General features: G+C 39.8%; 1 protein-coding gene across 9 annotated transcripts in view; it reads left to right on the top strand.

Annotated features, from left to right (window-relative positions):
• The first annotated feature begins 261 nt into the window (after positions 1-261).
• The window catches only part of LDB3 (LIM domain binding 3), a 119,118-nt gene continuing 94,261 nt past the window's right edge, over positions 262-25,118 (top strand). For 8 of the 9 annotated variants that reach the window (XM_014940373.1, XM_014940370.1, XM_014940372.1 and 5 more), the window contains exons 1-2: positions 6,631-6,711; positions 6,814-6,939. In XM_014940373.1, coding sequence (XP_014795859.1) covers positions 6,847-6,939 — 93 coding nt within the window. In that variant the 5' untranslated portion in view covers positions 6,631-6,711; positions 6,814-6,846. Of the gene's footprint in view, positions 398-6,630; positions 6,712-6,813; positions 6,940-25,118 lie in introns of those variants that run through there. The other variant, XM_014940367.1, reaches the window with a different exon arrangement.

Below are 25,118 nucleotides of genomic sequence, written 5' to 3'. Positions count from 1 at the left end.
CCCTAGCGGCGCCCCCACCACCCCTGCCCGGCGGCCTCCCCTCAGCGCGGCGCCCGGTGGGCACCGGAGACCCGCGGCCGCCACGCCCCGGCCCGGCGGAGGCGCCGGGAAGGGCCGCGGGCACTTTAAAAGCTCCACCTCGCAGCTGCCGCCTCTCCCGCTCCCCTCAGCTCCCCTCCCCCGGGGGCGGCGGCGGCGATGTCCGTGGGTGCCTGTGACCGCAAGCACCGCCCGCGGAGGGCAGCTTGCGGCTCCGGCGGGGGCGGAGACCGGGACCTCGGTCCTGCTCGGGGGCTTGGCCGCCGGCGGAGCGGCCGCCCCACGCCTAGTGACACTCAGCCACCCGCGGCGCGACACGGTAAAGCGTGGCCGGAGGCAGCGGTGGCCAGTGGGCGAGGTGGGTGGCGCTGAGGGAAGGAGCGGCGCCGGGCGAGGGGACGAGGCCTGTCAGGCGGAGAGAGCCGGGCCGGGGGCGGCAGCTTGCCCGGGTCCCGCAGCCTCCGGCGGCCGCGGGGAGGGAACAACAGGCTGGGAGCGGTTAGCGGGTCAGCAGAGAGGGTAACGGGCAGGCGGCTATAGGGCAGGAGCCGCTTGCTGCCTTTAAAAGTCTCCCTGCAGCTCCAAGTCGCTTTGCTAGTGGACAGTGTGACCCAGTAAAGCCTTCACTGGGAAGGCAGAACCGAGTGGGTGAGTCGTTTGGTTGAAATCTAACTTCTGGGAGTCCGCTCAATTTGAGATTAAACCTTGCATCCTTGTGCCTATGGATGGGGCACGGTGCTGCCTCAGGGCGGTGCGGTGAGCCCTGAGGGATCCGTGCGACAGAGAAATTACCCTGACAGCACAGGATCCCTCTTCTAAGCCTCGCTGTACCTTCACTGCGCTCTGCCAAGCCCCAGGCTCTCTGGAGGCGAGCCAGCACTGTAGAGGTCCTGTGACATCAATGTCACAGCTGATTCCCAGTCAGTGTGGACCTGCCAGTGATCTGCACATAGCCTCTTGAACCATTTTTGTGTGTGTTTGGGTTATTTTCTTTTGCTGTTTTCTCCTGTAAGCCAAAATAGTCAATTAGGATCCCCTGCAGCAAGGCACAAATTACAGTAGTGATAGGGTTGCTATAAACTTCCTTGGTTTCAAACCAGAGTTGGGGAAGAATGATAAAAACGGAATGGCAACACATTTTGCAGCCTTCTCTTTCTGGTTCAAGTACCTGTATAAGAAACAGCCCTGCATTTTAATCCAGTTGCTGCTGCTGACCCATTTTGTGACTTAAAGCTGGTAACTTAAGTGCAATGATTACATATGTATAAAGGAGATGGTAACAACAACAGGTGTTTAGGTGTTCTTTACCTTAAAAAAAAAAAAAAAGTTGATATTTTGGCAAGGTAGGTGCCATAGAAGTGTTAAGTATTATGTGCTGTAGTGTGTGCCTTTAAAAACGATTGAAATGCTGGTAAGGTGAGAACTTGGTAATATGCCTTAAGTCTTTTTGTAGTACAGAGGGGAAAAAAGTCTTTGTAAGGAGTCTGGGCAAGTGTCTTTTCCTCCTCCCTTCCCTCCCCTCATTAGCCTGTCTCTCCACAGGTGTGGTTTCCAGTTTAGCATAGTTACCATAAATCTTCAAATCTTTTAAAGATCAGGTCTGACAGTCTGACTGCACTATGGTGTATTTCCAGTCTTTTGTGGTAGTGCAAAGAGATCATGGCAGGAAACAAAAAAAGACCACCTAGCAGGGAAAAAAGTGTGAAATGTCATTTTTCTTTTATGGTGAAAGTAGTTATGGCAAAGGGTCTAAAGGTGAGGGTAAACAGCAAACTTGATTAATTGGTAAGGTGACACTGGCAGCAGCAAACAGCAGAGAGCAGTTTGAGCTGCGTTTCTGAAGGCACTGCATTACAGAGAAGGGAGATAATAATAAAAATTCCACCATTATAGTGCTTTAGCATATCTCCCCAGGAGTACTAAATTCTGCTGGGACCCACAAACCACATTACTAGAAAGGCATTGACAAAGCAGAGTTTGATGAAGCCAAGTGTGATGCAAAACATAGCTTCTTAAGAGACATCAAAATACTGGACTTAGGACAACTTGATAAAAAGCCTAAGGAGAACTCAGAAATACAATGTTCTGTGAGAATTCAAGGATTTTGATTAAATGGATGAAACAAAGCTATACATGGAAGTACAAGTAGGATTAGCTCAACTTAGTTCAGAGCTCAGCAGCAAAGGAAAGGAGGTATCAGAGAGCTCTGTTTCTGTAGAATAGTCTTACTTGGGAAGCAGTATTGAACTTGTGGGAAAAATCTCTGCTCTTGGTAGTTAATTTCATATTCAGCTTGACATTGACAAGGTAGGAATTCAGAGCTAAAAAGCTTTTACATCTGTAATGTGTCAGTTGCACTGATTAGCCAATACAGAGTAAATATATGCTGTTTTGCTCAGTGGATTGCAATGAAGATCAGCCCCCAAATATAGCTGGTTTTTTCCTCATTATTCCATGTCAAATATTATTAACATTGGGTTAAATAAACTACATCTGGTACAAAGCTTGGTTTTTTTTCATGCAGTCATGTAGGTGATTAGTTTCTTCACGTGCTCCTGACTCCTTGTCTTCACCCTTCCACTCTTCTGAAAGATTGTAGATAATTTTACTAGGGACAGTGCAGGAATCCATGGGACAAAAAGGAAATGTTTGTTCTAAAGCTGAATGCTGCCTTCTCATACTGCCACTCCATCAGGTGAGAGAGATTGAAACAAAGGCAACCAATACTTTTATCTGATTGATCTTTTTAATGGAATATCTATCCAGTTTGTTGAAGATCTTTTTATCAGAGAAGAAATGACAGTTTATTCCTCTGCAGGGCAAGTCCTTCACTTGCCTAAAGAAAACCATAAAAGGTTGTTGAAACTTTGACTTTGCACGTGTCTGTTTATATGCCAAAGATGCATAGTCTATTGCCGGTCAGAAGTCAAACTCTTAAGCAATCTATTTCTGAAATGCTTGATGATACAAATGATACGACCTTGTTGCTGCAGTAATAATTCAAGGTTCTTCTATGAGCACTTCTACCAATGCAGCTAAAATATAACGGATGAGTAATGCGGCTAGTTTAATGAAGTAGTAGCAACTTGAACAATTGGAATTTCCATTACTTGTTTCCTTCCACCTTAATTTAGCATTGACACTAGTGGGTTTTATTTCATTCACTTAATGGCTATGCACTCCCAAGCATGCAGTTGTAGCTTTCCTAAAGTCGGTTCACGACGTGATCTCCTAGCATATGTGAATTGTTTCCGCTAGCGTAACGGCTCTGATGTGGCTGGGGAAGGAGGGCTCTGCTCAGGCACTGAGGAGTTTTCTGGAGGTGGCAGCACTTTCCTCTTCTGTAGAGCCTGCAGAACCTGGTACCCATCCAGCTTCCTCGCAACTGTTCCCATCAGTCAGCTGGGGACAGCTCTGGGGGGGACCTGGTGAGCTCTGGACAACTCTCTGTTATGATATCTGTAGAGAAAATGTCACCCTGCTCCTGGAATATGTTTTTTTTTTTTCTTTAAATGTCACTCCTTACATCAGTGACCTCATCTGACTCAGCATAGCTTCTGTCTGAAGGGAGGGAACTATAAGCAACTCATAGATTTTTAACATGGCTGGAGACTGTAGGGAAGAAGGCACTCCAAAAGAAACAAAATACTCTTATTTGAGCAAACAAAGAATGATTTTTTTGGAACAGTCTAACAGGTAGTTATGTAAAGCAACTAGAACCTAATCTAAACATCACAAGCTTCTGAAAACAAGGGGATTGTCTATTATGTATACACAGTTATTTCATCCTCGGGTTTCCTGGGAGTTTTTTGCTGCGGTTTGTGCTGGTAGCTGTGATGGCACTGTACTTGCTGCACTAATCCAGTTCCTGGGTTTGCTCTGGTGGTTTGACGTGGTGAGAACACCCACATCTCTCACCTTTGAAAACAGGGCAGGGTTGAAGTAGTCATATGGGTGGATCACCAGCTTTCTTCTTTAGAGGCTCCTTGTATTAAAAGTCTGTAGAAAACAAGTGAGACATCCTAGGAGTGTCCCCAGCAAATGAAGCTGTGACTACAGTATGAGTTTCTTTACTGCTTCCATTTCATTATAAGGCACAGAGCCTTCTCCAGGCAGGCAGAGGGAAAACGAACACAGGAGGGAAAGAACTCAGAGAGGCCTGGAAGAAGAAAGCTGTGGAATATTTTTACTCCAAAATGCACCTGGTAGTGATGGTACAGGTACATAAGAGCTGTGGTCTTCCTGTGTTGAAGGGGAACGTTGACCAGGATACTGGCACATCCTCTATGCTTTCTTTTTAAAAGTGCTAAGCTATGCTGAAAGTTCATGCACGCACAGACAGAAACCAAAGGAGTAGAAACAAGTGACCTCAGTTTAACATTTCATTCAAATGACAGTGCCCCTAATGAGATTACCGCTTTAGTTTCCTAGCGCACCACCCGGCCTCAAAGATCTCGCAGACACTTTCAGATGTCCTAAACTGATAAGCAAATGGCATGTTACACATGTGAAAGTAGGATAGAAGCACATAGTGCTTGATTAAGCTGCATAGCAGCATCCCTGCTCCTTAGTGCTTAGTTCTGTTCAGCTTGATGTCTGTGCAATTTTATTCTGTTCTGGGTTCTGCTCCCCCGCACTTTTTTTTCTTTTATTTTTGAACATATGACTATCTATGTATAGGAAGGTAACATGCACAGGAGTCACAGTCCATAAGAACATGACCTCTCTTTTAATACTTTTTTCTGTGATACTGTCTCTGCTAGTGAAGCAATGATTTGCCATGTTTATCTTACTCCTGGTTTTATTCCATTATCCTGAAGCCTTGAAATGGAGCCAAGAAAGGACACTTAAAAAACAACAGTCAATTCCTAGAAAAATGAAAGGAATAGTGCAATGGGAATTTACCTTCAGTCTTTCATGGGTACATTTTTAAAAATAAAGAAATAAAAATATCCAGTAGCAGTGTTTAGAAAGAGACCTACTGGATAAACCATCAGGCCTGAAAACTCTGCTGTTTGAAGTGCAACAAGTTAGTTTTGTCTCCCGTGAAAGTAATCAGCCAAAATCACTGGTTGTGGCCTCATGCAGGGTAGATTCCAAATGCTGTCAATGTAAATGTACCCTCAAGGTATTTGTGAGACATCAGAAACCTGTTTTCTTTTCAAGCTGTGTGTTGCTCTCTGTGTTGATTTTGGTTCGGGCCAGTTCCACTGGCTGAGTGCAACTTTCACTCAAACCTATGTGAATGACTGTGGTTTAATTTGGACCTCTGACCTAAAAATATGGTTATGTGGTTTAGTCTAGTCTTTATGTGGAGCATAATTATTCCCTTGTACAATTATTTTTTTTTTTTTGCCACTGTGAATACTAAATAAACACTTCTATTGCTTCATGGTTTTGAAAAATTATTGACCGTTTTCTTAGGTAAAGTCTGGGGCCCTGGTGGTGTTTGTTCTCTGCTGTTTCACCACCAGTTTTTCCTGTCACATTTTATGGTACGTGTATGGGCAGAGTGACCTATTATCAGTGTTCAAACTGAGCAACATCACTCTAGTGTGTTATATGGTTTTGTTTGTCTTTTTGATTATCAGCATAAAACCCATGCTTCCCCCCCCCCCTTAATGTAATGGGAATTTCTTTGTTACTGGAGGGTAAAAGTAGGGATGCTGAGGAGATACAGTAAAGTGCTTCTGAAGGTTCTGCACATCTTAATGACTTGAAAGGGGTGAATGTTATTTAATGTTTATAGCTTTATGCTGAGAGCAGAAGCTTTTTGCTTATATCTGTAGTTCTTCTACAGCTTCTTCCCTTTTCCTCTTGTTCTTTGTATTTCAGCTATTCCCAATTCAAGGCAGGAGTGGTATCCCGTGTTACCGAACAAGGGTTATAAAGTTTTACGGAACACCTAACAACTGGAATATAAACTACAAAAAATCAAGGAATGAATTAAAGAAGCAGTTAGGTAGCTATTTGTATTCTTAGCCTTCTGCTTAGGTGTCATGCCTTTGGAATACTTGTAACAAAATAATGAGATAATACTGAAACTATGCTTTTGTCGTAGGAATTAAATGCTGATTAGAAATAACCAATAATAACTCTATATGCGTTCAAAGAGAACAAATTGTAATTTTCCCTTGAGAAAGGAAGGGCTATGGAACCCAGAGCCAAACAAGAGGCTGCAGGATTTTTCTGTGATGCTAAGTGCATGTAGTATGTACCTTTTTCAGTTTAACAAACCAACACAGAAGAAGGTAAACACTCTTTCTGGAGTTTTTCGTGCTACATATGGAAAGATCTATGTAAAAAAAACCAACTTGTTTGTAGTAGATTATATATCACAGTGCAATAAATGTGTTCTGAAGCAGAAGTTACAAATGGCTATGCACTTGTTAACAGATTAGTGAAGAGATTTTGGTGTTACGGGATTTTGTTTGCTTGTTTTATTACAAAATATGTTTTGCCTATAAAGTAACTGAGCATGAAGAGGGGCTTGAGAAGCCTAGAAAGATCTGTCCCCTTCCCTGGGGGCTATATTAGACCTCTGAGTCATGAAGTCTTTGCATAGTAGGTGTCTGGTTGCAAACCTTTTATGGGCCCTACTCAGCTGGGATATCAGCATCTGCATTATAGCTCCCATCTATTCTTAGGTGATATCCCAGCAGGACTGAACAGGCAAGGCAGAAAGAGAATTGCTTTCATTGTGTAAAACTTCCCTTTTCTCATTATTTTTTTTTTTCACACTTTCTCTGTCTGCCCCATCCTTCTGTTCTGTAGTGTCGCCTTGTTGCCTTGTGAAAGAGGTACAAAATGGCTTACAGCGTGACTCTGAATGGACCTGGACCATGGGGTTTCCGACTGCAAGGGGGCAAGGACTTCAACATGCCCTTGACCATCTCAAGAGTAAGTGAGCAGAAAAACTTTATTGAGCTTTGAAAATAGCAGTGAACTAGTCATACGTGCACTCTGACTTGGCCTAGCAAAATAGAGGATCTTTGCAGGTAGGTCTGAAAAAAGAGAGTATAATGTGGACTCTAAATTATACCAGTTCAAGGTATGCAACCTGACATTGATGGTGCCTTAGGAAGACAGTACTGGTTAGTATATTTTTAAGAATGACAATAACATCTCTTTTAATCTTCCAGTTCTATTTTGTACAGTGTTGTCTCTTTCTCTGCTGATAGGGGCCTCACTGGTGCTCTCTGTTAGAGAGGAAAGGGAATAGAACAACAATAGGAATATAAAATTATATTTCTATAAAATAAATGTGTAACTACTTCTAAATTCACAAAGTTTAGGTGTTAAGACTGGACAAAGACAGGGATACATGTCCTCTTTTGAGGGGGAGCAATAATGGTATGAAAACTAGACATGTCAAGCAGAAGACTCAATAGTGCTTAAAATATGGCTTTAAATTATGCAGAAGCTGTCCATTTGCAGCTGACAAACAGCATGTGATTTAATAATTAATTACCTGGTGTATCTGTCAATTGGAAATTAGCCCATGTATTTCCTAGCCATCTTTTTGGAATTTTTTTTTTCTTAAAAGCAATATTTTAAGATATTGCGGTAGAGTGCTCTTATTACCTGAATTAGCTCAGTTTCTTGAAAGTTTTTAACATTGAATGGTTTTCAGGAAATTTGTGTTTCCCTTACATACACTTCTCTTAAACTAGATAGTTCTGTGTAACTTCTGGTTTGGGAACTCTGCTTTCTACTACTTCTTTCAGCTCCCTCCTCCTCTTTTTTTTTTTCTTTTCCCTTTTTTCTTTCTGACAGTCTCAAATCTGTTCCAGAATGTTCAGATCTTTTTAGAGACATCTTGGTTCCACCAATCACCTGCAGAAGGCTTATTTTGCAGTGCAATGACAAGAGAGGTTACTTATATAACAGTGTTTAAAAGGAATACCAGCATGATTTAATCAGATAAACAAATAGAATGCAAACAAAAGGTCTGCTCCACTGCAAAAAAAACCAAACCACCTACGCTACTTTAAAAACTGGGCTTTTTTCATAATGAAAAAATATGATCTGTTAAGTTTTGAGTACCAAATTGATATCCCTGCAACAATCATGATTCCAAGTCATCAGTGAGCTTCTGAAATCTTAACTATGCTATTTCATATTCATACTGTAAAGCTCTGTATTATTTGATCTCCCTTATTCTTATGCATAATATTCCTTTCACTGAAGATAGAGCCTTATTTACTGTAATACTAAGTCCTGTGATGATGAGAGGATCTTTTCATAACCTCTTTTGCAGAGGTGGCAGAGTAATTGCAAAGAAGGCTGTTCTATCAGTGTCATTAAAAACGAGCAAGCAAAAAAACCCAAAAAAACCTAAACCCTGCCCACAAAAATAAATTCACTTTATAAACTTATACTAATTTCACTGCGGTAAATAGGTTTGGTGTTTCTTTCCTTATTCCACCGAAGGTAAGTACAGAGACATGCCAACATATTTCTGTAGGCATTTTCATTATGCTTTGCAGCCTGCACTGTATGGTGTTGATAATTTTTTTATAAGTAATTCAGTCATACCTAGAAGCTGTTAGTCAAGGGCTGGGACACTTACATTATGTATGTTACAACCAGAAATGAAAAACCAGTTGTTTCCCAAAGAACTCAGTGTCTCAGATTATAATTTCTTAGAGTATACTCAATATGCCCAAAGGCTATATGATTCTCATGGGGCTTTTGAGAGCATATGGTATGCAGGAGTGAATCTGCAATGGCTGGATTCCCAGAGGTGTAGAGGAATTACCTCTTCACACAGCTGGTTGCCTTTCCAGCAGTAGAAGTGTGAGTAAGCACCGTTAAATGGTTTGAACTCTTTCCCAGCGAGGGCCAGTGCTCACTTGGGAGCATTGCTTTGGGATGGGATTGGATTTTGAAGCCTGCCTTAGAGGGGAAAAGCAGGCATGCAAAAATGAATGTAGCCTCTCTCAGAAGGAGCTGGAGTAGGAGTACCTACTGGTTGTGGTATTTTTTTAATTGGAACACAGTATAACACGTGGCTTTTGATGATAATATTCTTAAAGGCTATTTTTTACCATCTTTCACGTAAGTGTATCTCCAAACAGATCGGATATTCCTCTTAATCAGTAATTTGCAGTCATAAGTGAGTTGAGCTGTGAATGTAGCCATAATTGCAATCTTACCATGGGGGAAAAGGGAAGCGGTACTTACATCCTCAACATATTCTTGGTGGGGAGTGGGTGAGGGAAGATGTGTGAGGAAAATCCCCTCTGGGAAAGGGCATGCAGCTCTAAATGTTGCTAGTGGATGCCATACGCTTATCTATGGACTGTGTTTGATCCACAGCTGCCCTGAGATGGGATTAGACTTTCTATGTGCAAGAGGAGTCCTAAACCACAAACACTTCAACTTAGAAGGTCTTATAATTGCTTTTAATACCAGACGTGCTATGGCCCTTTTGCCTAGATATGCGTTGTATCCCTCTCTGCAGGCAGATAGGGTTTACATGTGGACATGCTCATTATACTTGAACTGCCCCCAAGCAATAAGACTGTCTGTGGTGGGCTGCAGAGAACAAAAAGATTCATCCTTTTTCATGGAGACTGTCATGCTGCAAGTCATGCTGTGAGAGAGTTACGTTTGAGCTCCTGAGAAAAATAATGGCAACAGTCTACCACACTGGGACTGTTCATCCCATCTATAGTCTTATGCCTGCATGTTTCCAAGGACCTTCCTGAAAAGGGGAAGCTAGTATTGTTCCAGTGTGACACTAGCCCACACCTAGACATAGAGTGGGGACCCTAGACTTAGGAACTAGTGCTGTGGCTTTGCTGTCGGTTGACCTGCACTCTGTCAGCCAGCCCCATGTGATGGCCACTCAGCTTGCACTTCTCCACCTGAGAAGCAGCAGAGAAAACCAGAAGGTCTTTGAAGTCTACTGACAAAAACACAATACAAGATTGTGGCATTGCTAATGCTTCTGTTCAGGAAAATGCTCTTAAAACCGTGGGCAATGAAGGGAATTATTCAGAGCTGTTTGGCACAACAGTTCAGTTTTAACGGACTCTTTAAAATGCTGAGGCATATTTTCTTCCCTTCACGTATGTTCAGGTGATCAGCTCACTGCTGAATAGTCGGCAGCATATGACACAAGAGTCACAGTCAGTCAGCTGGGTGATAGCTGAAGGTGTGTTCCCCTGAAATGGACTGTTCTGCCTATCTGTTCTTAATCTAAAAATAAGTGACTGACTAACGTATGGGGGTAGGGACAGGAAAAGAAAAGACAAAAACAAGTGGAGAAGAGTTAAGGTCACTCTACAGCTTTCATACGCCTTTAACGATGGCATTAGAAAATAATCTGGAAAGATGTTAAAAATATTTTTTTGCGTCCCCACCCCACAGACCATCCTACCCTGTAGAACAAATTCTGTCGTGAAATGTCATGGGCGGGTAGCAGAGTTAGGAAAACAGTATTGAGAGACTCTTAGTAAAGCTGAGCATCTGTTAGTCCTACTGAAATGAATGAGACTTGCAGCTTGTTGGCAGTGCTGAGAGCTGTCACCAGTGGTGTGATCATGTGCACAAATCTGGTCTTTCCAAATTGACGTGGGCAGCAAAGCAGTTTATTTTCTCCTACTGCTTGCATGAACTGTCTGGAAGCAAGCAGAATTCATTAATTTTATAGACCTAATCCTCTGTAAGAAGGCTTTTAAGCATAGTTAATTATCTAAGTGCTGTGTTGCCATGTTACCTAAGATGGTATGATTGTACATGGATGGACGCAATAGCAGAACCTCTTCATATATTTGTGAATGATTATTGCTGAACAGCAAGCTTTTCTAGTGAGACAGACTGGCTTGCAGGTGATGCAATGAGCTGAAAGGTATGCAAAAATTATCATCATCTGAAGTGGCAGAAATATTATCCAGAACAGTGCAGTAACTCATGACTGGCATATGTACTCTGTGATTATCCATATGGTTTTGTATTTCCTAATAGAGGATTTTTTAATGTTTCCTGTGTACCAAATCAGAAGCCAGACCCTGAGGCCGAAGGAGACAGTATTTAAACAAAACAGAAGTGTTAGAGAACTATTTTGGTTTCGCTCTATTAAGTGAGGAAGAAGCTGAAATGTGGTAATGGCATAAGTACAGTGAGGGGAAATGACAAACACTAATAGGAATAAAATGAAATCAGCCAATGTGTATACTTACTCTGATACAAGAAGCCTAAAACATCTCTTTGGTGGGGAGAGGGAAGCGCCTATTCTAGCATTTCACAGTTCATGTCTTTGGAGGAGCAGGAGACCTTTTCTCACATTTGTTAAGCTCTGTCCTTTTACCAGCATCTTTTCCTGATGACTTCATGTCTCTACTCCATGGCATATATATGTCAATCTCTTACTGTGAGTGCATTTCCTTTAGAGGAGCTGTGGAGAGTATTAATAGCCTGTTGTTGGCCTTATTGCATATGGAGTATCAGGACCTTATGACAGGCGAGTGATGGGTGAAAGGAGGCCCTCTTGGCTGCTTTTCTTCTATTCTTGAAGGCAGGGAAGCCTCAAATCATCTGGGTCAGGCACTATGCATTCTGCAACTGTCATTTGGATGGCCATGTGGTGCTGTACATAAATTGTAATCTGAAGAGTGAGGTGTACGTGTATTGACTGAACTGAAGAACCTTAACAAGTTTCCTTGAAATGCTGATTCAACAATCGCCTGTTAAGTATCTGTCTCTGGTGAATCAAACTGAGTGGTTGTCCTGCAGCTACAACTGCAACTTTTGTTTTGTTTCATCTACCAGTGTGAAGTCCTTCACAACACTAAAAGCCATATTTGTAATAGTTGATATTGCACAAAATTAACAGGTAAGTCTCATGTCCTCTAAAAGCCTTCCTCTTTAACTACTATTCAGTAGAGATGTTTCGTTTTTCCCCCCAAAATGAAATGACACTGAGTCAACTTCTGAGAGGGAGAATGAGCCATTTAATGTAATGACCATCTTATGTCTAGATAAACTGTAGTAATTTCTTATGTGTGAGTGGTTTCACATTCTTCTACAATTCAACTTGAAATAACTCCTTATGAGAGGAAAATTAAGTACTTCCAGGCCAACGTTTAAGAACACTCCAAAACTTTCCTATATGTTATTGATAAAACTGTTTTGTGGGCATCAACATTGCTTTGGGATAATATGCTTAATCTGCTTAATTTGTAGATCACTTCTTAAGCAACAGAGTCACCCCATCCAAAGTTATAGCATTCTGAATTTTATTATGTGCAGCTATTTGTTATATGTACAGATGTATAAGTTGCATGAGAGAACGCTAGTTAGTTAGTTAGTTTAGATGGTATCTGTTGTAGTTTCGAACTAATTTGCAAGCCAATTCTGGTATGTTTACAGCCACAGTTATCAGAAATTATTGCATTTCTGTGAGCCTGAACCCTGCAACTAACTCCTAAAGCTCCTGATTTGGTATTGTTTGAGATGTTCCAGTAGTCAGCATCTATACTATAAGTGACAGTTCAATATATAGGGCATTTGTGTCATACGATTGCATCTCTAGTCAAATATGAGTGACATGTGTGTATGTTGGGAAGGAGGAAAGGAGCAAATTCTGTAGTTGCATTCTTTTTAAATAATATTGATTGAGCCAAAGAGAGAGATGGGTTCTGGGGCCTGGTGATCAGAATATCCCTGGTTATGGGGACAACTCAAGTCTCTGCTCTGAATAAAGCATAACAGGTTTCGACTCGGTTGTGCAGGTGGTCTAAGAGGTAAGACATTAGTTATTCTGAGAGACAACATTCCTTCTCTTGATCAAAAATACTGAATCAGGTCTGAGGAGTAATACCAATGGATGTTTCATCTAAACTGATAACACTTCAAGACAAAGTTTGATTTCAACAAGTACCTAATTATTATAATACAAAGGGGTTCCAGCACAAAATGTCCTATATTTTTTTTCCTTTCTGGTTAAACAATCATGATACAAGAAGCTTTTGTTTTCTTTCCTTGTAGAAAACATTCTGAAAAATTCCTGCAGCTTGTAGCTTTAAACTCAGGATTTTGAAAGGAAAGAGTCCCTTTATTATTACTTTTATTTGAATCTTAGCATCACAATGCGATGTGATTTGAATGCATGTTCTGTACTTGGCCAAAAAACTTTCAGGAAGGATATGGAGCTAAGTACAGATTTTGGTCAAATTATTTCACCTTGGTCAAATTACTTCTCATCAAGTATGTGCTTGGTACTGAAAGGCAGCCCCTCTTCTCTGTTTCTGTGATTAAAGTAATCACTATATATTAAGCTCAGTGCTGAAGGCCAGAGGTATATAAGGAGCATGATGTCCTCTGCACAGTATCTGTACAGACTATGTATCATGCATAGCTCTTTGTAAGGTTCTGTTTCTCAATTCTGTCTGTGTTTTGAATTTCAGGAGAAACGTTTAGCCCTGTTAGAATATAGGCCAGATTAATATGAATAATGGACTGTAATAGCTGAGGTGCTGGCTTAAATGATGTTACATCAAACAGCTGCTCTGACTATTCTGACACATAATACATAACTAGTGGGTTTGAAGCCCCTTATTTCACCTGCTAAATGCAGCTTTTCTCTTTGGGGTGTGATTGTATCTAAATCACCAAGGCTTGTGTAGCATTATCTGTGAAAAGACCTCAGTGTATGAAATAATTGAGCATATGAATGGCGTCTGTGTAACTACCAACTCAGTTATAAATACTGGCAGTATTTCTTGGTGCTAGCTTTACTACTTATGCCAAAAAACCCCACTCAATAGTGACTTTGCAGCTTGGTTTCCTGCAAAAGGGAGGGTAACATAATCCTTCCCTTGAACAGGAGGCATCGTGTGAACTGTGAGAAACTGAGACATTCACAAGTGGGGATAACCATAGTTATTGTGTCTTCATGGAGGAGGAGAGAAGGTTCCTTAACCTAAGGAAACAGATCCACAGCTCAAATGAGTTATGTTATTTTTCTCTTATTTTAATTTTTAATATTGTTCCCTGGCAACTGGATATTCTGGTCTGACAAACTGCTCAGCCTTTGACCTGGAGTTTATTTAGTTGAGAATATAGTTGATGTAGTATTTCAGGAAGGCCTCAGACTTACTTTATTATTATTAAAGTTAATAGTTTTGGAGATCCTTTAGAACTAGTAAACACCGCAGGAGGTAACCATTAAATTACAAATTTAAAGCTGCTGAACTGTTAGTGCTTTATAATTAAAATGCACAATAAGCTTTTTTCAGGTCGAACTTTTTATTAGCGTCTGATGTCTGAACTCAGTAAATGGCTGTCTTCATAACACAGCAGATAACCCTGTCATTAGCTCTCTCCTAAATACATTATTGCAAAATGTTCTCCAGCGAGTGGAACACAACGAGGGAAATTATCTCTGTGAATATGTTAATGTTAACTTTCTGTACTAGCAACAGCAGTTCCTATCTGGTCACTCTTATTGTCCAATTAGTAGCATTAGAAGTATGTTATTTTATAACTTATAACATGTGGATATTTAAAAAAAAAAAACAAACAACAACTAACCTTCAGTAGCACTCTGAAAGTATCAAAAGGGTGTACAAAATGCAATGGTCATTTTTATAATTTAGCATTCATAGTGGATTTGAGCTAGCAGAGAATACAATTTGATATAGTCAATTTATTTTGTATGTGTAACTAGAAGATTCTGCATATAGGTACCTGAGATGCCAACACTTTAATGCATAATGTAGTGTTAAATATTGTCCAATATTATGAGGTACTGCTTTTCTTTTTTTTACTGGGCTTTGTTGCAGGAAGAGCTCGATGCTCACTGTGCAGGTAAGTTATTAATCCCCAATGAAAGATCATGAGGAAGAGGAGAGGAAAAAGGGACGTTCTTGCTGAACATGGTAAAAATCAATACTTGCAAGTCTTGAGGAAAGAAATTAATTTAAAACAATGTCTGGTGGTGTCAGCTATGGTATACTTTGGAATGAATAATTGAAAAAGGATGTGTTATACAGCATGTTAAAGGGCTGTTTCTTCTGTGCTAGTTTAATTTACGCCTTAATGAAAAGGTTACCTGAGAGTGAAATCTAAGAATGGGCTTTTTGTTACAATTGTCTAAATTTGTAAATCCTAATTTGAAAAAAGTATGTTATGACACTTAATAAATGGCACTTCATAAAAAATTTAATTCTTGCCAGTGCAAAGTGAGGACAAGTCTGCTAACAAGTCTGCTGTTCAGTCACATTGTGTTGACCTATAATTTACATAATATCATATATTTAAAAGCAAACAAGTATCACCTATCAAAATGGGCTGCATAGATGAGAAAAAAAAAGACAACTTAAGGGCCTAAGTGAAATAAAAGCTTGATCATATTAGCCACCAGCCTGAAGTTGGCCATGAGGCTTAATCCAGCCCTAGTGTTGGGTATCCTTTGGGAACAGACCTAAAAACTTTAATTTTCAGGTCTCTGAAGAGTATATTTTTTTCCCCCCAAAATATGTAGCTGTTTCTGTGTTGTTCTGAGAAATTTCAGGAATAAGAGCATCCAGTCTTATTTATAGGGGGAAGAAAGAACTTATTTTTCCATGCACTGAATGCGAGTGTAAGCACTCTGTGGTTTTTGGAATTAGGTACCTGGAAAAGAATTCATTTCCAGCTTACAAATGGCTCCAGATGATGTCTTGATCGTGCTTCATACAAGGTGACTCCGCTTTTTGTTAGCCGTGGCTGGCAGCCATTTTTCCAGAAAGTCAATGAGATCTTGCTCTTCTTTTAGGAAGATGCAATGGGTCAAATGTCTTAAAGGCATGCAAATCCCCTGGCAAGGGTAGAGTTACTTTCTGCACCTCCCACATGCGTAGCTGGTGTTGTGATCATCTGTGCCACAGGTGTTCAGTGCCTAGACACTGTGCATAAATAGGTGTTAACCTTTCCCCAAAATCCTTCCAAATGCACTTGATTTGTAGCAATGGCAGCTGAGGATTAGGAGGAACTCAGCTTTTCATACGCTCGCACCGTATCTCCTCCTTTCCCTTAGAGTCCAAATTCCAGCTGCTGCACTATTTTGGCTCCCTCACTTGGTTAGCCATGCTTATTAATACACATAATCCCTTATTTTCATTAAAGGTAATAGGCTTAAGGGCACACATTTACATTAAACAATTTATGGCTCTTCAGTTTAAAGCCAGCATTAGTGACAATTGGTCTTTGTGGCATGAAGAAAAATAACTGTAAGGCATTGTAGTCCTTGTTATACCTGGTTAGGGGACCATACACACTCCTCAGAAGCCTCTATGGGATTCTCATGCTATATTTAAAGCATCCTGTAACTTAGGAAGCTATTTTGAATTGGAACGAATGCTACGTTTACCTCAAGCTTCTGGAATGGGACATGGTATCCAAAACTCCAAAAATACTACATGTAACCCCAGATTCTGGTACATAGTGCCAGATCAGAATGCTCTGGTATTAGGGTGAATTTGGGCTGCCTTTTCTTGATCCTGGGGGTCACTGGGACCTTCCTGCTCTATTTGAGAATGTCAGCATTCTCTCCTTACCTAGTCATAGCTGGTTCAAAAATGGCCAAGGGCGGTTTGTACTATGGCAAATGTTTAAAAAAGAAATAGGCAGCCAAAACAAGATGTTCACTTTGATCAGAGTTGGCTAAGATTAGCTACTCGTAAGAAATAAATGGATAGTCTTTTTGCTAATTTTTTACAGCGGTTGCAAAATACAGATTCCCTCCTGACCTACTGTCAAAATTGCTTTCCTTTCTAGAACATTCTTGTCTCACTTGTTTACTTAAATTATCTAACAAATTATTCAAGATTAAATCCTTTTGCCAACGGTATGGGGTGGGGCGGATGAGGATCTCTATTGTGTGTCTGCTTTGCTTTCTTGATGACAAGAAGTGGTCAAAAGCCTGGAAGTGTCACGGCCTTCACAGCCTGTTTGAACAACAACAAACCAAACCGATACGAACAGTAATCTCTTTTCAGTTTAATTGCCTGCTGCTTCTTTTCAGTGTAACATTTCTAAAATTAAAATATGTGCTGTGTTGGCATAGAGTTGTCAGTAGTTCAGGATGAGTGTGCAGAGCTGTGGGTAGCAAGATGTTGGAGGTGAACCGCTGGCAGAAAGAGTGAACTGATTATTAGGGTGCCAGAACTGTTTGGTTGTTACGCCTCAGGGGTGAAGCAAATCTATCCTCTCTTTTGAGGGAGGAACTACCCCACACTTGAGAACTGTGTGCTGTGGCAATTGGCTGATATTGCTGTGGTCTGTGGTCATGTGGGAGACCCCTAACATTTGCTCCTGGCATTCATCCTTGCTCCATGTGGCATGGTACTCTGCTGTCAACTCTTTCCATATGCCTGGGATGCTGCCGTGGGCTTCCTCCCCTGCCTGCCTTTCCTTGCCCTACTCCACACGTTCTCCCTCATCAGGGTCCACCATCCTTTTTTGCTTCCCAGCTTCCGATGAGATTTAGATTAAGCGCACTGTGAGTAAAGGAGCAGAGGAATGAAGACTGCATTTGGAAAGTGAAAGATACAGACCCCTCTGCGAGGTGTTATAATTTCATGTGGAACAGTGAAGGGAAAGGCAGAAAGAATATGCGGGATGTAAGGGTACAGGAAGGAGTTGGCTAAACAGGCTACCTTGGGGAGGTTCACAGCTCCTCTGTGTGTAGCTGTGGGGTTTCCTGTTCCTCTGATTACATGTGCTGCTGTATTAAATAGTCTTCTTTACCCTATGTTGGGGAATTCAAGCTGCAAATAATACCAACTTAATTTCTGTGTTGAGAATAGAGTACATCTCCACTGAGAATTCCTGCAAGAGACTTTCTTCCCTTTACAACCAAACATACTATGGCCCACAAAATTATGTTTTTGTCCTGCTCATCATCAATTCCCTTTTTCTATGTTTCTCTGCTTAGGTCTCTGCAGACCTTTGCTTCTTCCCCCTGTAAAATGCTTTTTTAGGCTGTAATTTCCAACTTCTTCTCTGAAGAAAATATGCTGAACATAGATAGTAGGACACATTAATCTTTTATAAAAGAAACAAACCAATCAGCAAAATAGCAGATAGTGTTTGGGGTTATTTGTGTAAGTTCTTCATGGCAAAACATGGGAATACGTGCATCTCTTCTAAGCCCATGTGTCTTCTGAGGCTAACATCATTTACTTGATTGAATTTCTAGAACACATTCTTTAGGTGGCCTAAAGAAATAAGCGAATGAAAGAGTTTAAAAAAAAAAATCTGCCCATCAGAGTAACAGCAACAACAAGCTTTTGTGGAAAATATGCCCTGTGAAGATGTGTATGTCCCCTAAATGTCAATGGAAAGACGCCAGTGGCTCACATTAAAAAGGTCTGGATCTTCAAGTCACACAAATCTAATTTCTTCTTTTGTACAATATGATAACAATAATTTTATACAATATGATAATACAGCTTTGGGAGTCAGAGGTGAATAGAGTGGGGAGGGGGAAAACAAAGCAGCGTAAACTTTTTGTAAGCTCTAGAGAATTTGTGCATTAATTCAGTTTTAATTCCAGACCTTTTTCATCTAGACCCAGTTCTAATTCCTTTCCTTGTAAAAATGGGAAGAGGTCTAAGGATTGCTAATTTGCATGAACAGGGTTGCTGTCTGGAAGAATATGAAGTTAAGAGCCATTGGTTTTTCCCAGTATGTGTGACTTGTCACAGAGGTTATCCCAGCTTGTGGGAACATTCCTGGCAAAAAAAGAAGTGATCATCACTTCCACAATATTGAAGACATATTTGCAGTATGATTGACAAGATGAGGAGGTGGTATATCATTTCTTTGCACATCAAGGGACTGGCAGCGAATGAAACCAAAACTAGAACTTAGCTGCTTTATTTATCCCTTGAACAGGTGCAGTACTAGCAGCTGCAGTAAGATCTTTTATACATTCCACCCACGATTCCCTGGAGTCCATGTGTCCTAAAGACAACCTGGGAAGGAGGCAGGACACTCTTGTACAGTATTGTATTTTACAAGTGCAGTGTGAGATGCTGATCCTTCCCATGGGGAAGGAACTCAAAGCTGGACCTGAGTTTCATGCCATTTGGTGATACGGGTAGATGTCTTTTTCTTTTGTCACTCTGAGTGGCAATTAATTAATTTTTAATATTTTTTTTGTTTTACTGAAACTCTTTATAGGCCAGGAAACAGCACAAAGGAGCAGTTTCAGTATAATTTGACACTTAAAATTATTTGCCTTATTTACTGGACATTTCATTAGTTATATCTGAGGAAAGTAGTGCTGAAAGGACTTGAAAAGAATATTATTTTTTGTTTACGTTAAATCTTGATCTTCCTCCACTGGTTTTGCAGAAATTGGATTGTGTCCCGATATTAAATGCATCTCCAGGCTTAGGAGGCTAAGGAAGAGCTGTTGCCACGTAGTTGATTGCTAAGCCTCTTTGTTCAATGTGTACATAAAGGGCTTAGGAAGAAACTTTCCTTGTTGGCATTTAATTTTAGAACATCTACAGTGAATGTTCTGGCCTGGATGCCAGAAGTCCTTAGTTTTAATCTTCCCCTAAAGCCTCTGCTCTCAGCTGCTATCTGAGAGTAGTGGCTGCCTAGCCCATATACCCACACTAGTATGATACTGTCCTGGGGTGTCCTAGTGGTGGAGGGAGAGGTGGGTAGAAAATACTCTAAAATACCATGGTTTTCCACTGCAGAAAACCCAATTGTACAATAACAAAATATGGATCAGGATCTAGCAAGAGAAGCCCCCAAATTGCCAAAGTCTCTCTGGAAAAAAGATGAGGGTGCATGCCGTATTCCAACGGTATTCATATCCTTCCACCATTGCTACGATTACATTAATGTGATACTCAGTAAAAATTAGTCTTCTCAATGTGTTTTAAGAGAAAAACATTTTTCTGACTAAATTGTAATGCTGTACAAGAGTTGATGGTGACCACCCTGCTTCTTAATATTTATTTGAATATGCTGTACAAGAGTTGATGGTGACCACCCTGAAGAGGTATAGTTGAAGCATCTAATTGCTTCTTAATATTTATTTGAATACTTTCATATTTTTATTGAGTCAAGCCATACTATTAAAAGCTCCAAATCCCTGTGGTTATTTCTGTTAAAAAATAAATAAATTGAAAGAGAGGAAATATGGAATCTAGTAAAAGCATGCTTGTTAGGTAAGATATCAAACAAGATATCAAATATTATCCTGGGAATGGATAAAGGCAGTGGTGACTTGCAATGTCCTTGGTACATTTTTAGTGGAGGTTACTTTTACATTTCTGATTAGTACGCAAGAAGTGTTCTCCCCATTTTTCCTCTTGAACATAAACTGCCTGTGACCTGTGTATTTATCTTGGGAGGCAAATGCCCTACTGAAAAATCTTTCCTGCTCTTTTTTTAAAGTATGCCTGTGATGAGCAGGTACTCTTGATGTATATAATAATATATCTATCCTTTCTCTGTCATTTATCACACTATGAGTTACACTTTGCTCAATTTGTCTTGCTTCACTACCAGAATAAGTAAAAATCTAGGCTGTTTTGATGGTGTCAAGTTTTCTTTGTGTCCAGTTTCATTCCTTTAGTATTCAAGAACATGGAGACTTGGATTTTTCTCCCAACTGTAGTGCTTTATTTCTTTGTTCCTAATATTTTTACATGGCTTGCCTAGTTAGACAACAGGTTTGATGGCCGTGGATGTTTTCTTCTTAGATGAATTTGGAAAACTTGTCCAACCAGCTGAGCATCTCTGATTGAACTTGTGGGCGCTACTGTGACAACAAGGACAAATAGCCATTGGTTTGACTGTGCCTCTTGACATTTTTCTCTCTTCCTCTGGTGATTTCTGTCACTTTGTATTGCGAATAGGTTGCACTGTGAAAATACTCAATTTAATTAGATAATTACATCAGGGCCTCACGTTTAAGGGGAGATGCCTATAAACTGCACTTAAAAATTGATGGTATGAATCTTAACTTCTGCTCAGCTTTGAAATAAGGCTTTCACTTTCTATAATGCCTGACATGGTCTTGAAATTTATTGTCTTTTTCCTTTCTATTCTTACCTCTGACCCTTCTATCTTCCAGTTTTTATGGCTAACTTTCATTGCAAAGACAAGTGAAAAAGAGACTACGACAGGTCTTTATTTTTTGATTAAAATATACATTGTCCATCTTGTGATATGAGAACACCATGTTAAAGATGACATGGTATCCTTTTTGCTAGCTTCACTCCAATCCACTCTTATCCTTAGTCTTACTACAACCATAGCTGTTTATATCCTCTAAGTAGAAATCCAGTAACTACAAGACTGCATGAATATTGGAAGTGTGTGTATTGTGTGAGGTTGTTAGAAAGCTGTGTATATACAAATGGATATCTAGGATGCGTGTGGAAATGACTGGTAATTTTTATGTCCCTGTCTTTCACTATGAAAGCATTTGGCAATATCCTGCTAGAACTGGGACAGTATATTGAGGTGTAAGTTTGGATTGAATAAGAGAAATGCCAGGGTGAAGTCTGAAAGAAAAGAGAGCACTGGAAACCCGTGTACTGCCATAGGACCATAAGGAGGAAGTTTGAAGTCTTGCCTGACAGCTATCCTTCGATAACAATCCTCCTATTCTAATGAACACAAGATTAATTTCTTTTAACTTAAACGAGAAAGTTGGAAGCTTGGATAATACATAGTCCTGCTTCCACTTCAGTGCTTGCTCACAATATTTACATTGGGGTTTGGAACGAAGATGTTTTATTTTGTGTTGATGTATGTTATTTAAATACATTCTAGTGTTGGTAGCAAGAAGAATACTCCCCGAAAGGGGTAAATAAACCAAACCAACAACAACAGAAAGTAAATTCTCAATAGTGTGAGAAATGACTGGGACTTTAAAGAACCAAAGACATTAAAGTCATAAAAGTTTAGGTAGAATGTAATTAAAGAATTATTTTAGTTTTGCATACATCAGACTGAGTACTAAGTCTCTGTTATATGCCTAATTCTAAATTTCAGATATCTTTTTTTCTTTTTTCTTAGTTTTATCAAAGTATGAAAGTACTGACTGAGTGAGATGCTATTGTTGGCAAGTCTTTGATGGACACTCCTGGAATTTCATTGCAGGAGCCATGACTTCTGTTTTATCTGAAATCTCACTGGCTCTTGATGACAGACAAACTCTGTTTTTAGCATTGCACTGAAGGTCAGGCAAATGCCTGGTTTCCAAATAGAGTAACTGAAGATACTGGAACAGATTTATTCCTGGTATAATTCCACTGGTTCTATGAAGTTACAGGGGAAATATATTTGTCAAGAGCGCCTTATGAGTTGAAGGATGATACTGCTGTTCTCAATCACTTGTGTATAAAAGGAGATTGGAAAAAAATAATTTAATGTAAAGCTAAAAAGGAGAAATGCTACACTCATTAAGATAAGATTAATATTTTTAGCTGGTGTAAACCAGCATAACTCCATTAGGAGGCTGAAAACCATAGAATGTGCTATTTTTTCTAGTATCTGAGAATATAGCTCTAGGGTTTTTTTTAGTCAGAGTTGAGGTTTTCTTTTTTGTTATTTATGTATATTTATATTACGTATATTTATTTACGTATTTATTTTAGGGTTAATCTAGGAAACATTCTGCTTAGGCTGCTTTCCTAGTGGCACTTGGGATGATTCCATTATTTTTCACAGATCTTTAATTTTACCTACAGGTTTGGCATATCTCAAGTCTATAAACTATCAGGCAGACTGGTTAGACTTTTCACTTCCTTTTTACAAGTTATGTGTGGCTTTCATTCATATACAAAGCAATAAATTTATTTTGCAGATGGAACAAGAAAAGTCAGTAGTAGTTTGTGAAAATGAAAATTAGATGCTGTTGTACCATTGCTCAGGTATTAGAAAAGGAATAATCAACATCTTTGTAGATTGACACTGCAAAGGTCAAAATTACTAGAAGCTGCAAAAAATTTCCTGTAGGAGAAACCTTGTTGCCTAAATCACAACCACATAGATTGTTCCCAAATCACTGTGAGAAGTGGAGGAGCCGGTGCATGCTTATGGATGCAAGAAGCGTGTGTGTGTCAGCAGGGAGTTACAGCTCTGGCTAACAAGGAGGGGCTTTTCATCTCCCACTTTATTAGAGTGAATTTGGCAGCCTAGGTTGGGGACATATAAGTCATACATGCAGAGAGATCCTTTGGTTGCTATAAGCTCCCATTGTCTATGCTACTTTGTGTCTGAAGGACTAGGATTATATTGATTACCAACATCCTGTGACTTTGGGAGTTGGTGCAAAAATTAAAGATTTAAAAGATTAAGTTTTTACAAAAGCGGGCATTATCAAGAATGTGAAATAAATGTAAATGATGTTTTACATCTTGTAAAACAGATGCAAATAGAGTTTTTGCAGTTCTGTGGCAGAACTGTGTCCCTTAAAGCTCAAACTACATGTTTTAATACTATGGTCTTACTTTTACCAAGAGGTTACGCTTCAGTGAGCTTTTCCCTTAGAGGTGGTGAAAATGTTTCTTTAATGACAGATACCCTGATGATCATAAAGTACAAGTAACTGTTGCCATGACGAGGCAGGATTTCTTCATATTCAGTTAGCTTTGACTCTAATGCTATACCCCAAAGGCTCTGCTTTTCCCAACCATTTACAACACATGCTCTTTTCAAATCCATCAAACAATCCTGCACTCACTCTATACCCAACGTTCTAATGTCAAAGCAAATCTATGTTCGACTTGTGGCACCTGCTGTGGCACATACTTCAGCTACTTTAGGGTAGTACTAAGCATACCACCATACTTAAAGTCCTGTCAACATAGCTGTGATAAAGACCCTTTGGAAAATGTATAGCTTCACTCTAAAGTAATAATTTATCATAACTCATAAGGGAGAATTAATTGGCATTTAGTACTTGTAATAATTTGGATTAGTGCCCTTCATGAAACAGGGCCATGTATCTAAGTACATTCTATATGAGGAATAGAATTGGAGTACTTTCATTTTTAAGAAAGCAAAACATTTTGTGTTACAAATAAACTCCATTTTTTTTAAGAAAAGACAGTATATTAGCAAGTGCTGTTGCACTGAATATTCTAAAGTCAAGCTTTGGAAACATCATTCTGGATTACTAAATGCTGAAAATATTGACATAGCTTAGATTGCAAGTTTATAATAAAAATAGATCAAACTTTTTTCCTTTACTAACATTAACATAGTTCAAATGATGGGTTAACAAAATGCTGTATCATAATATTACTGTCCACTGTGGAAGTACCTGTGCTATCAACTAACAAATCCTTTGTCTATGGCTTATGCAAAAGCATACAGATCCCTGGGCCTCTTTGGCATGTTATGTATTATGACTGGATGTGAGAGTGTGCACACATGTGTGATGTTTCTCAACAGATCATTGTATCTCATTCATAAAGCTAGAAAGGGAAACAGAAGGGGAAAAAAGTTCCTTCTTAGTTACTCACATTTACCTCAGAAGTTTCTGTAGTGATCCTTTCTTCCCACTGAGGTGGGGTCTCAAGTCTGAATTCCAAGCTCTCCTAAATCCATTATATGAACTTTTTTTTTAAAGTTCTCCATGCTTCATAGGTTTGTCGTGACAAAGAGTTGCTGAAGTGAACTACAGCTAAATGCAGATAGATCCTTTTGATCCTGTGGACCACTCTCTGACTTGCCACTACTAATATGGGCTCATTGTGTGCATTCTGCCAACACAGACATCTTCAAACTCTAATTTCTGTGATTTAGGCTTATATGTCATTCAAAAGATTGTGTGCTGTGAGTGTTCATGTACTGCAGCAGAGAAGGACTATCTGGTGCAAAGAGGAAGATGTGTTACACATTGACTTTGCAAGATGGCAAGTTATGTGTGAGTCCTGCCAGCGCTCTCTTTTGTGAAGTGAGTTTGCTGTAGCCCTAGCCGTAGTCATTACAGTGGGTTTCTCAAATGTACAGGTGAGATGGACTTAAATTGTTCCTTTTGATAAGAAGTGCAGGGAGATTGCTCTTCAGGACAGAAGGAAACAGGGACATGAGCACTTGGCTGC

Source organism: Calidris pugnax, unplaced genomic scaffold (genome assembly GCF_001431845.1).
Source record: "Calidris pugnax isolate Ruff unplaced genomic scaffold, ASM143184v1 scaffold39, whole genome shotgun sequence".
Lineage (NCBI taxonomy): Eukaryota > Metazoa > Chordata > Aves > Charadriiformes > Scolopacidae > Calidris > Calidris pugnax.
The sequence above is the reverse complement of the archived record's forward strand: the minus strand, read 5'-3'. Positions and strand labels throughout refer to the sequence as shown.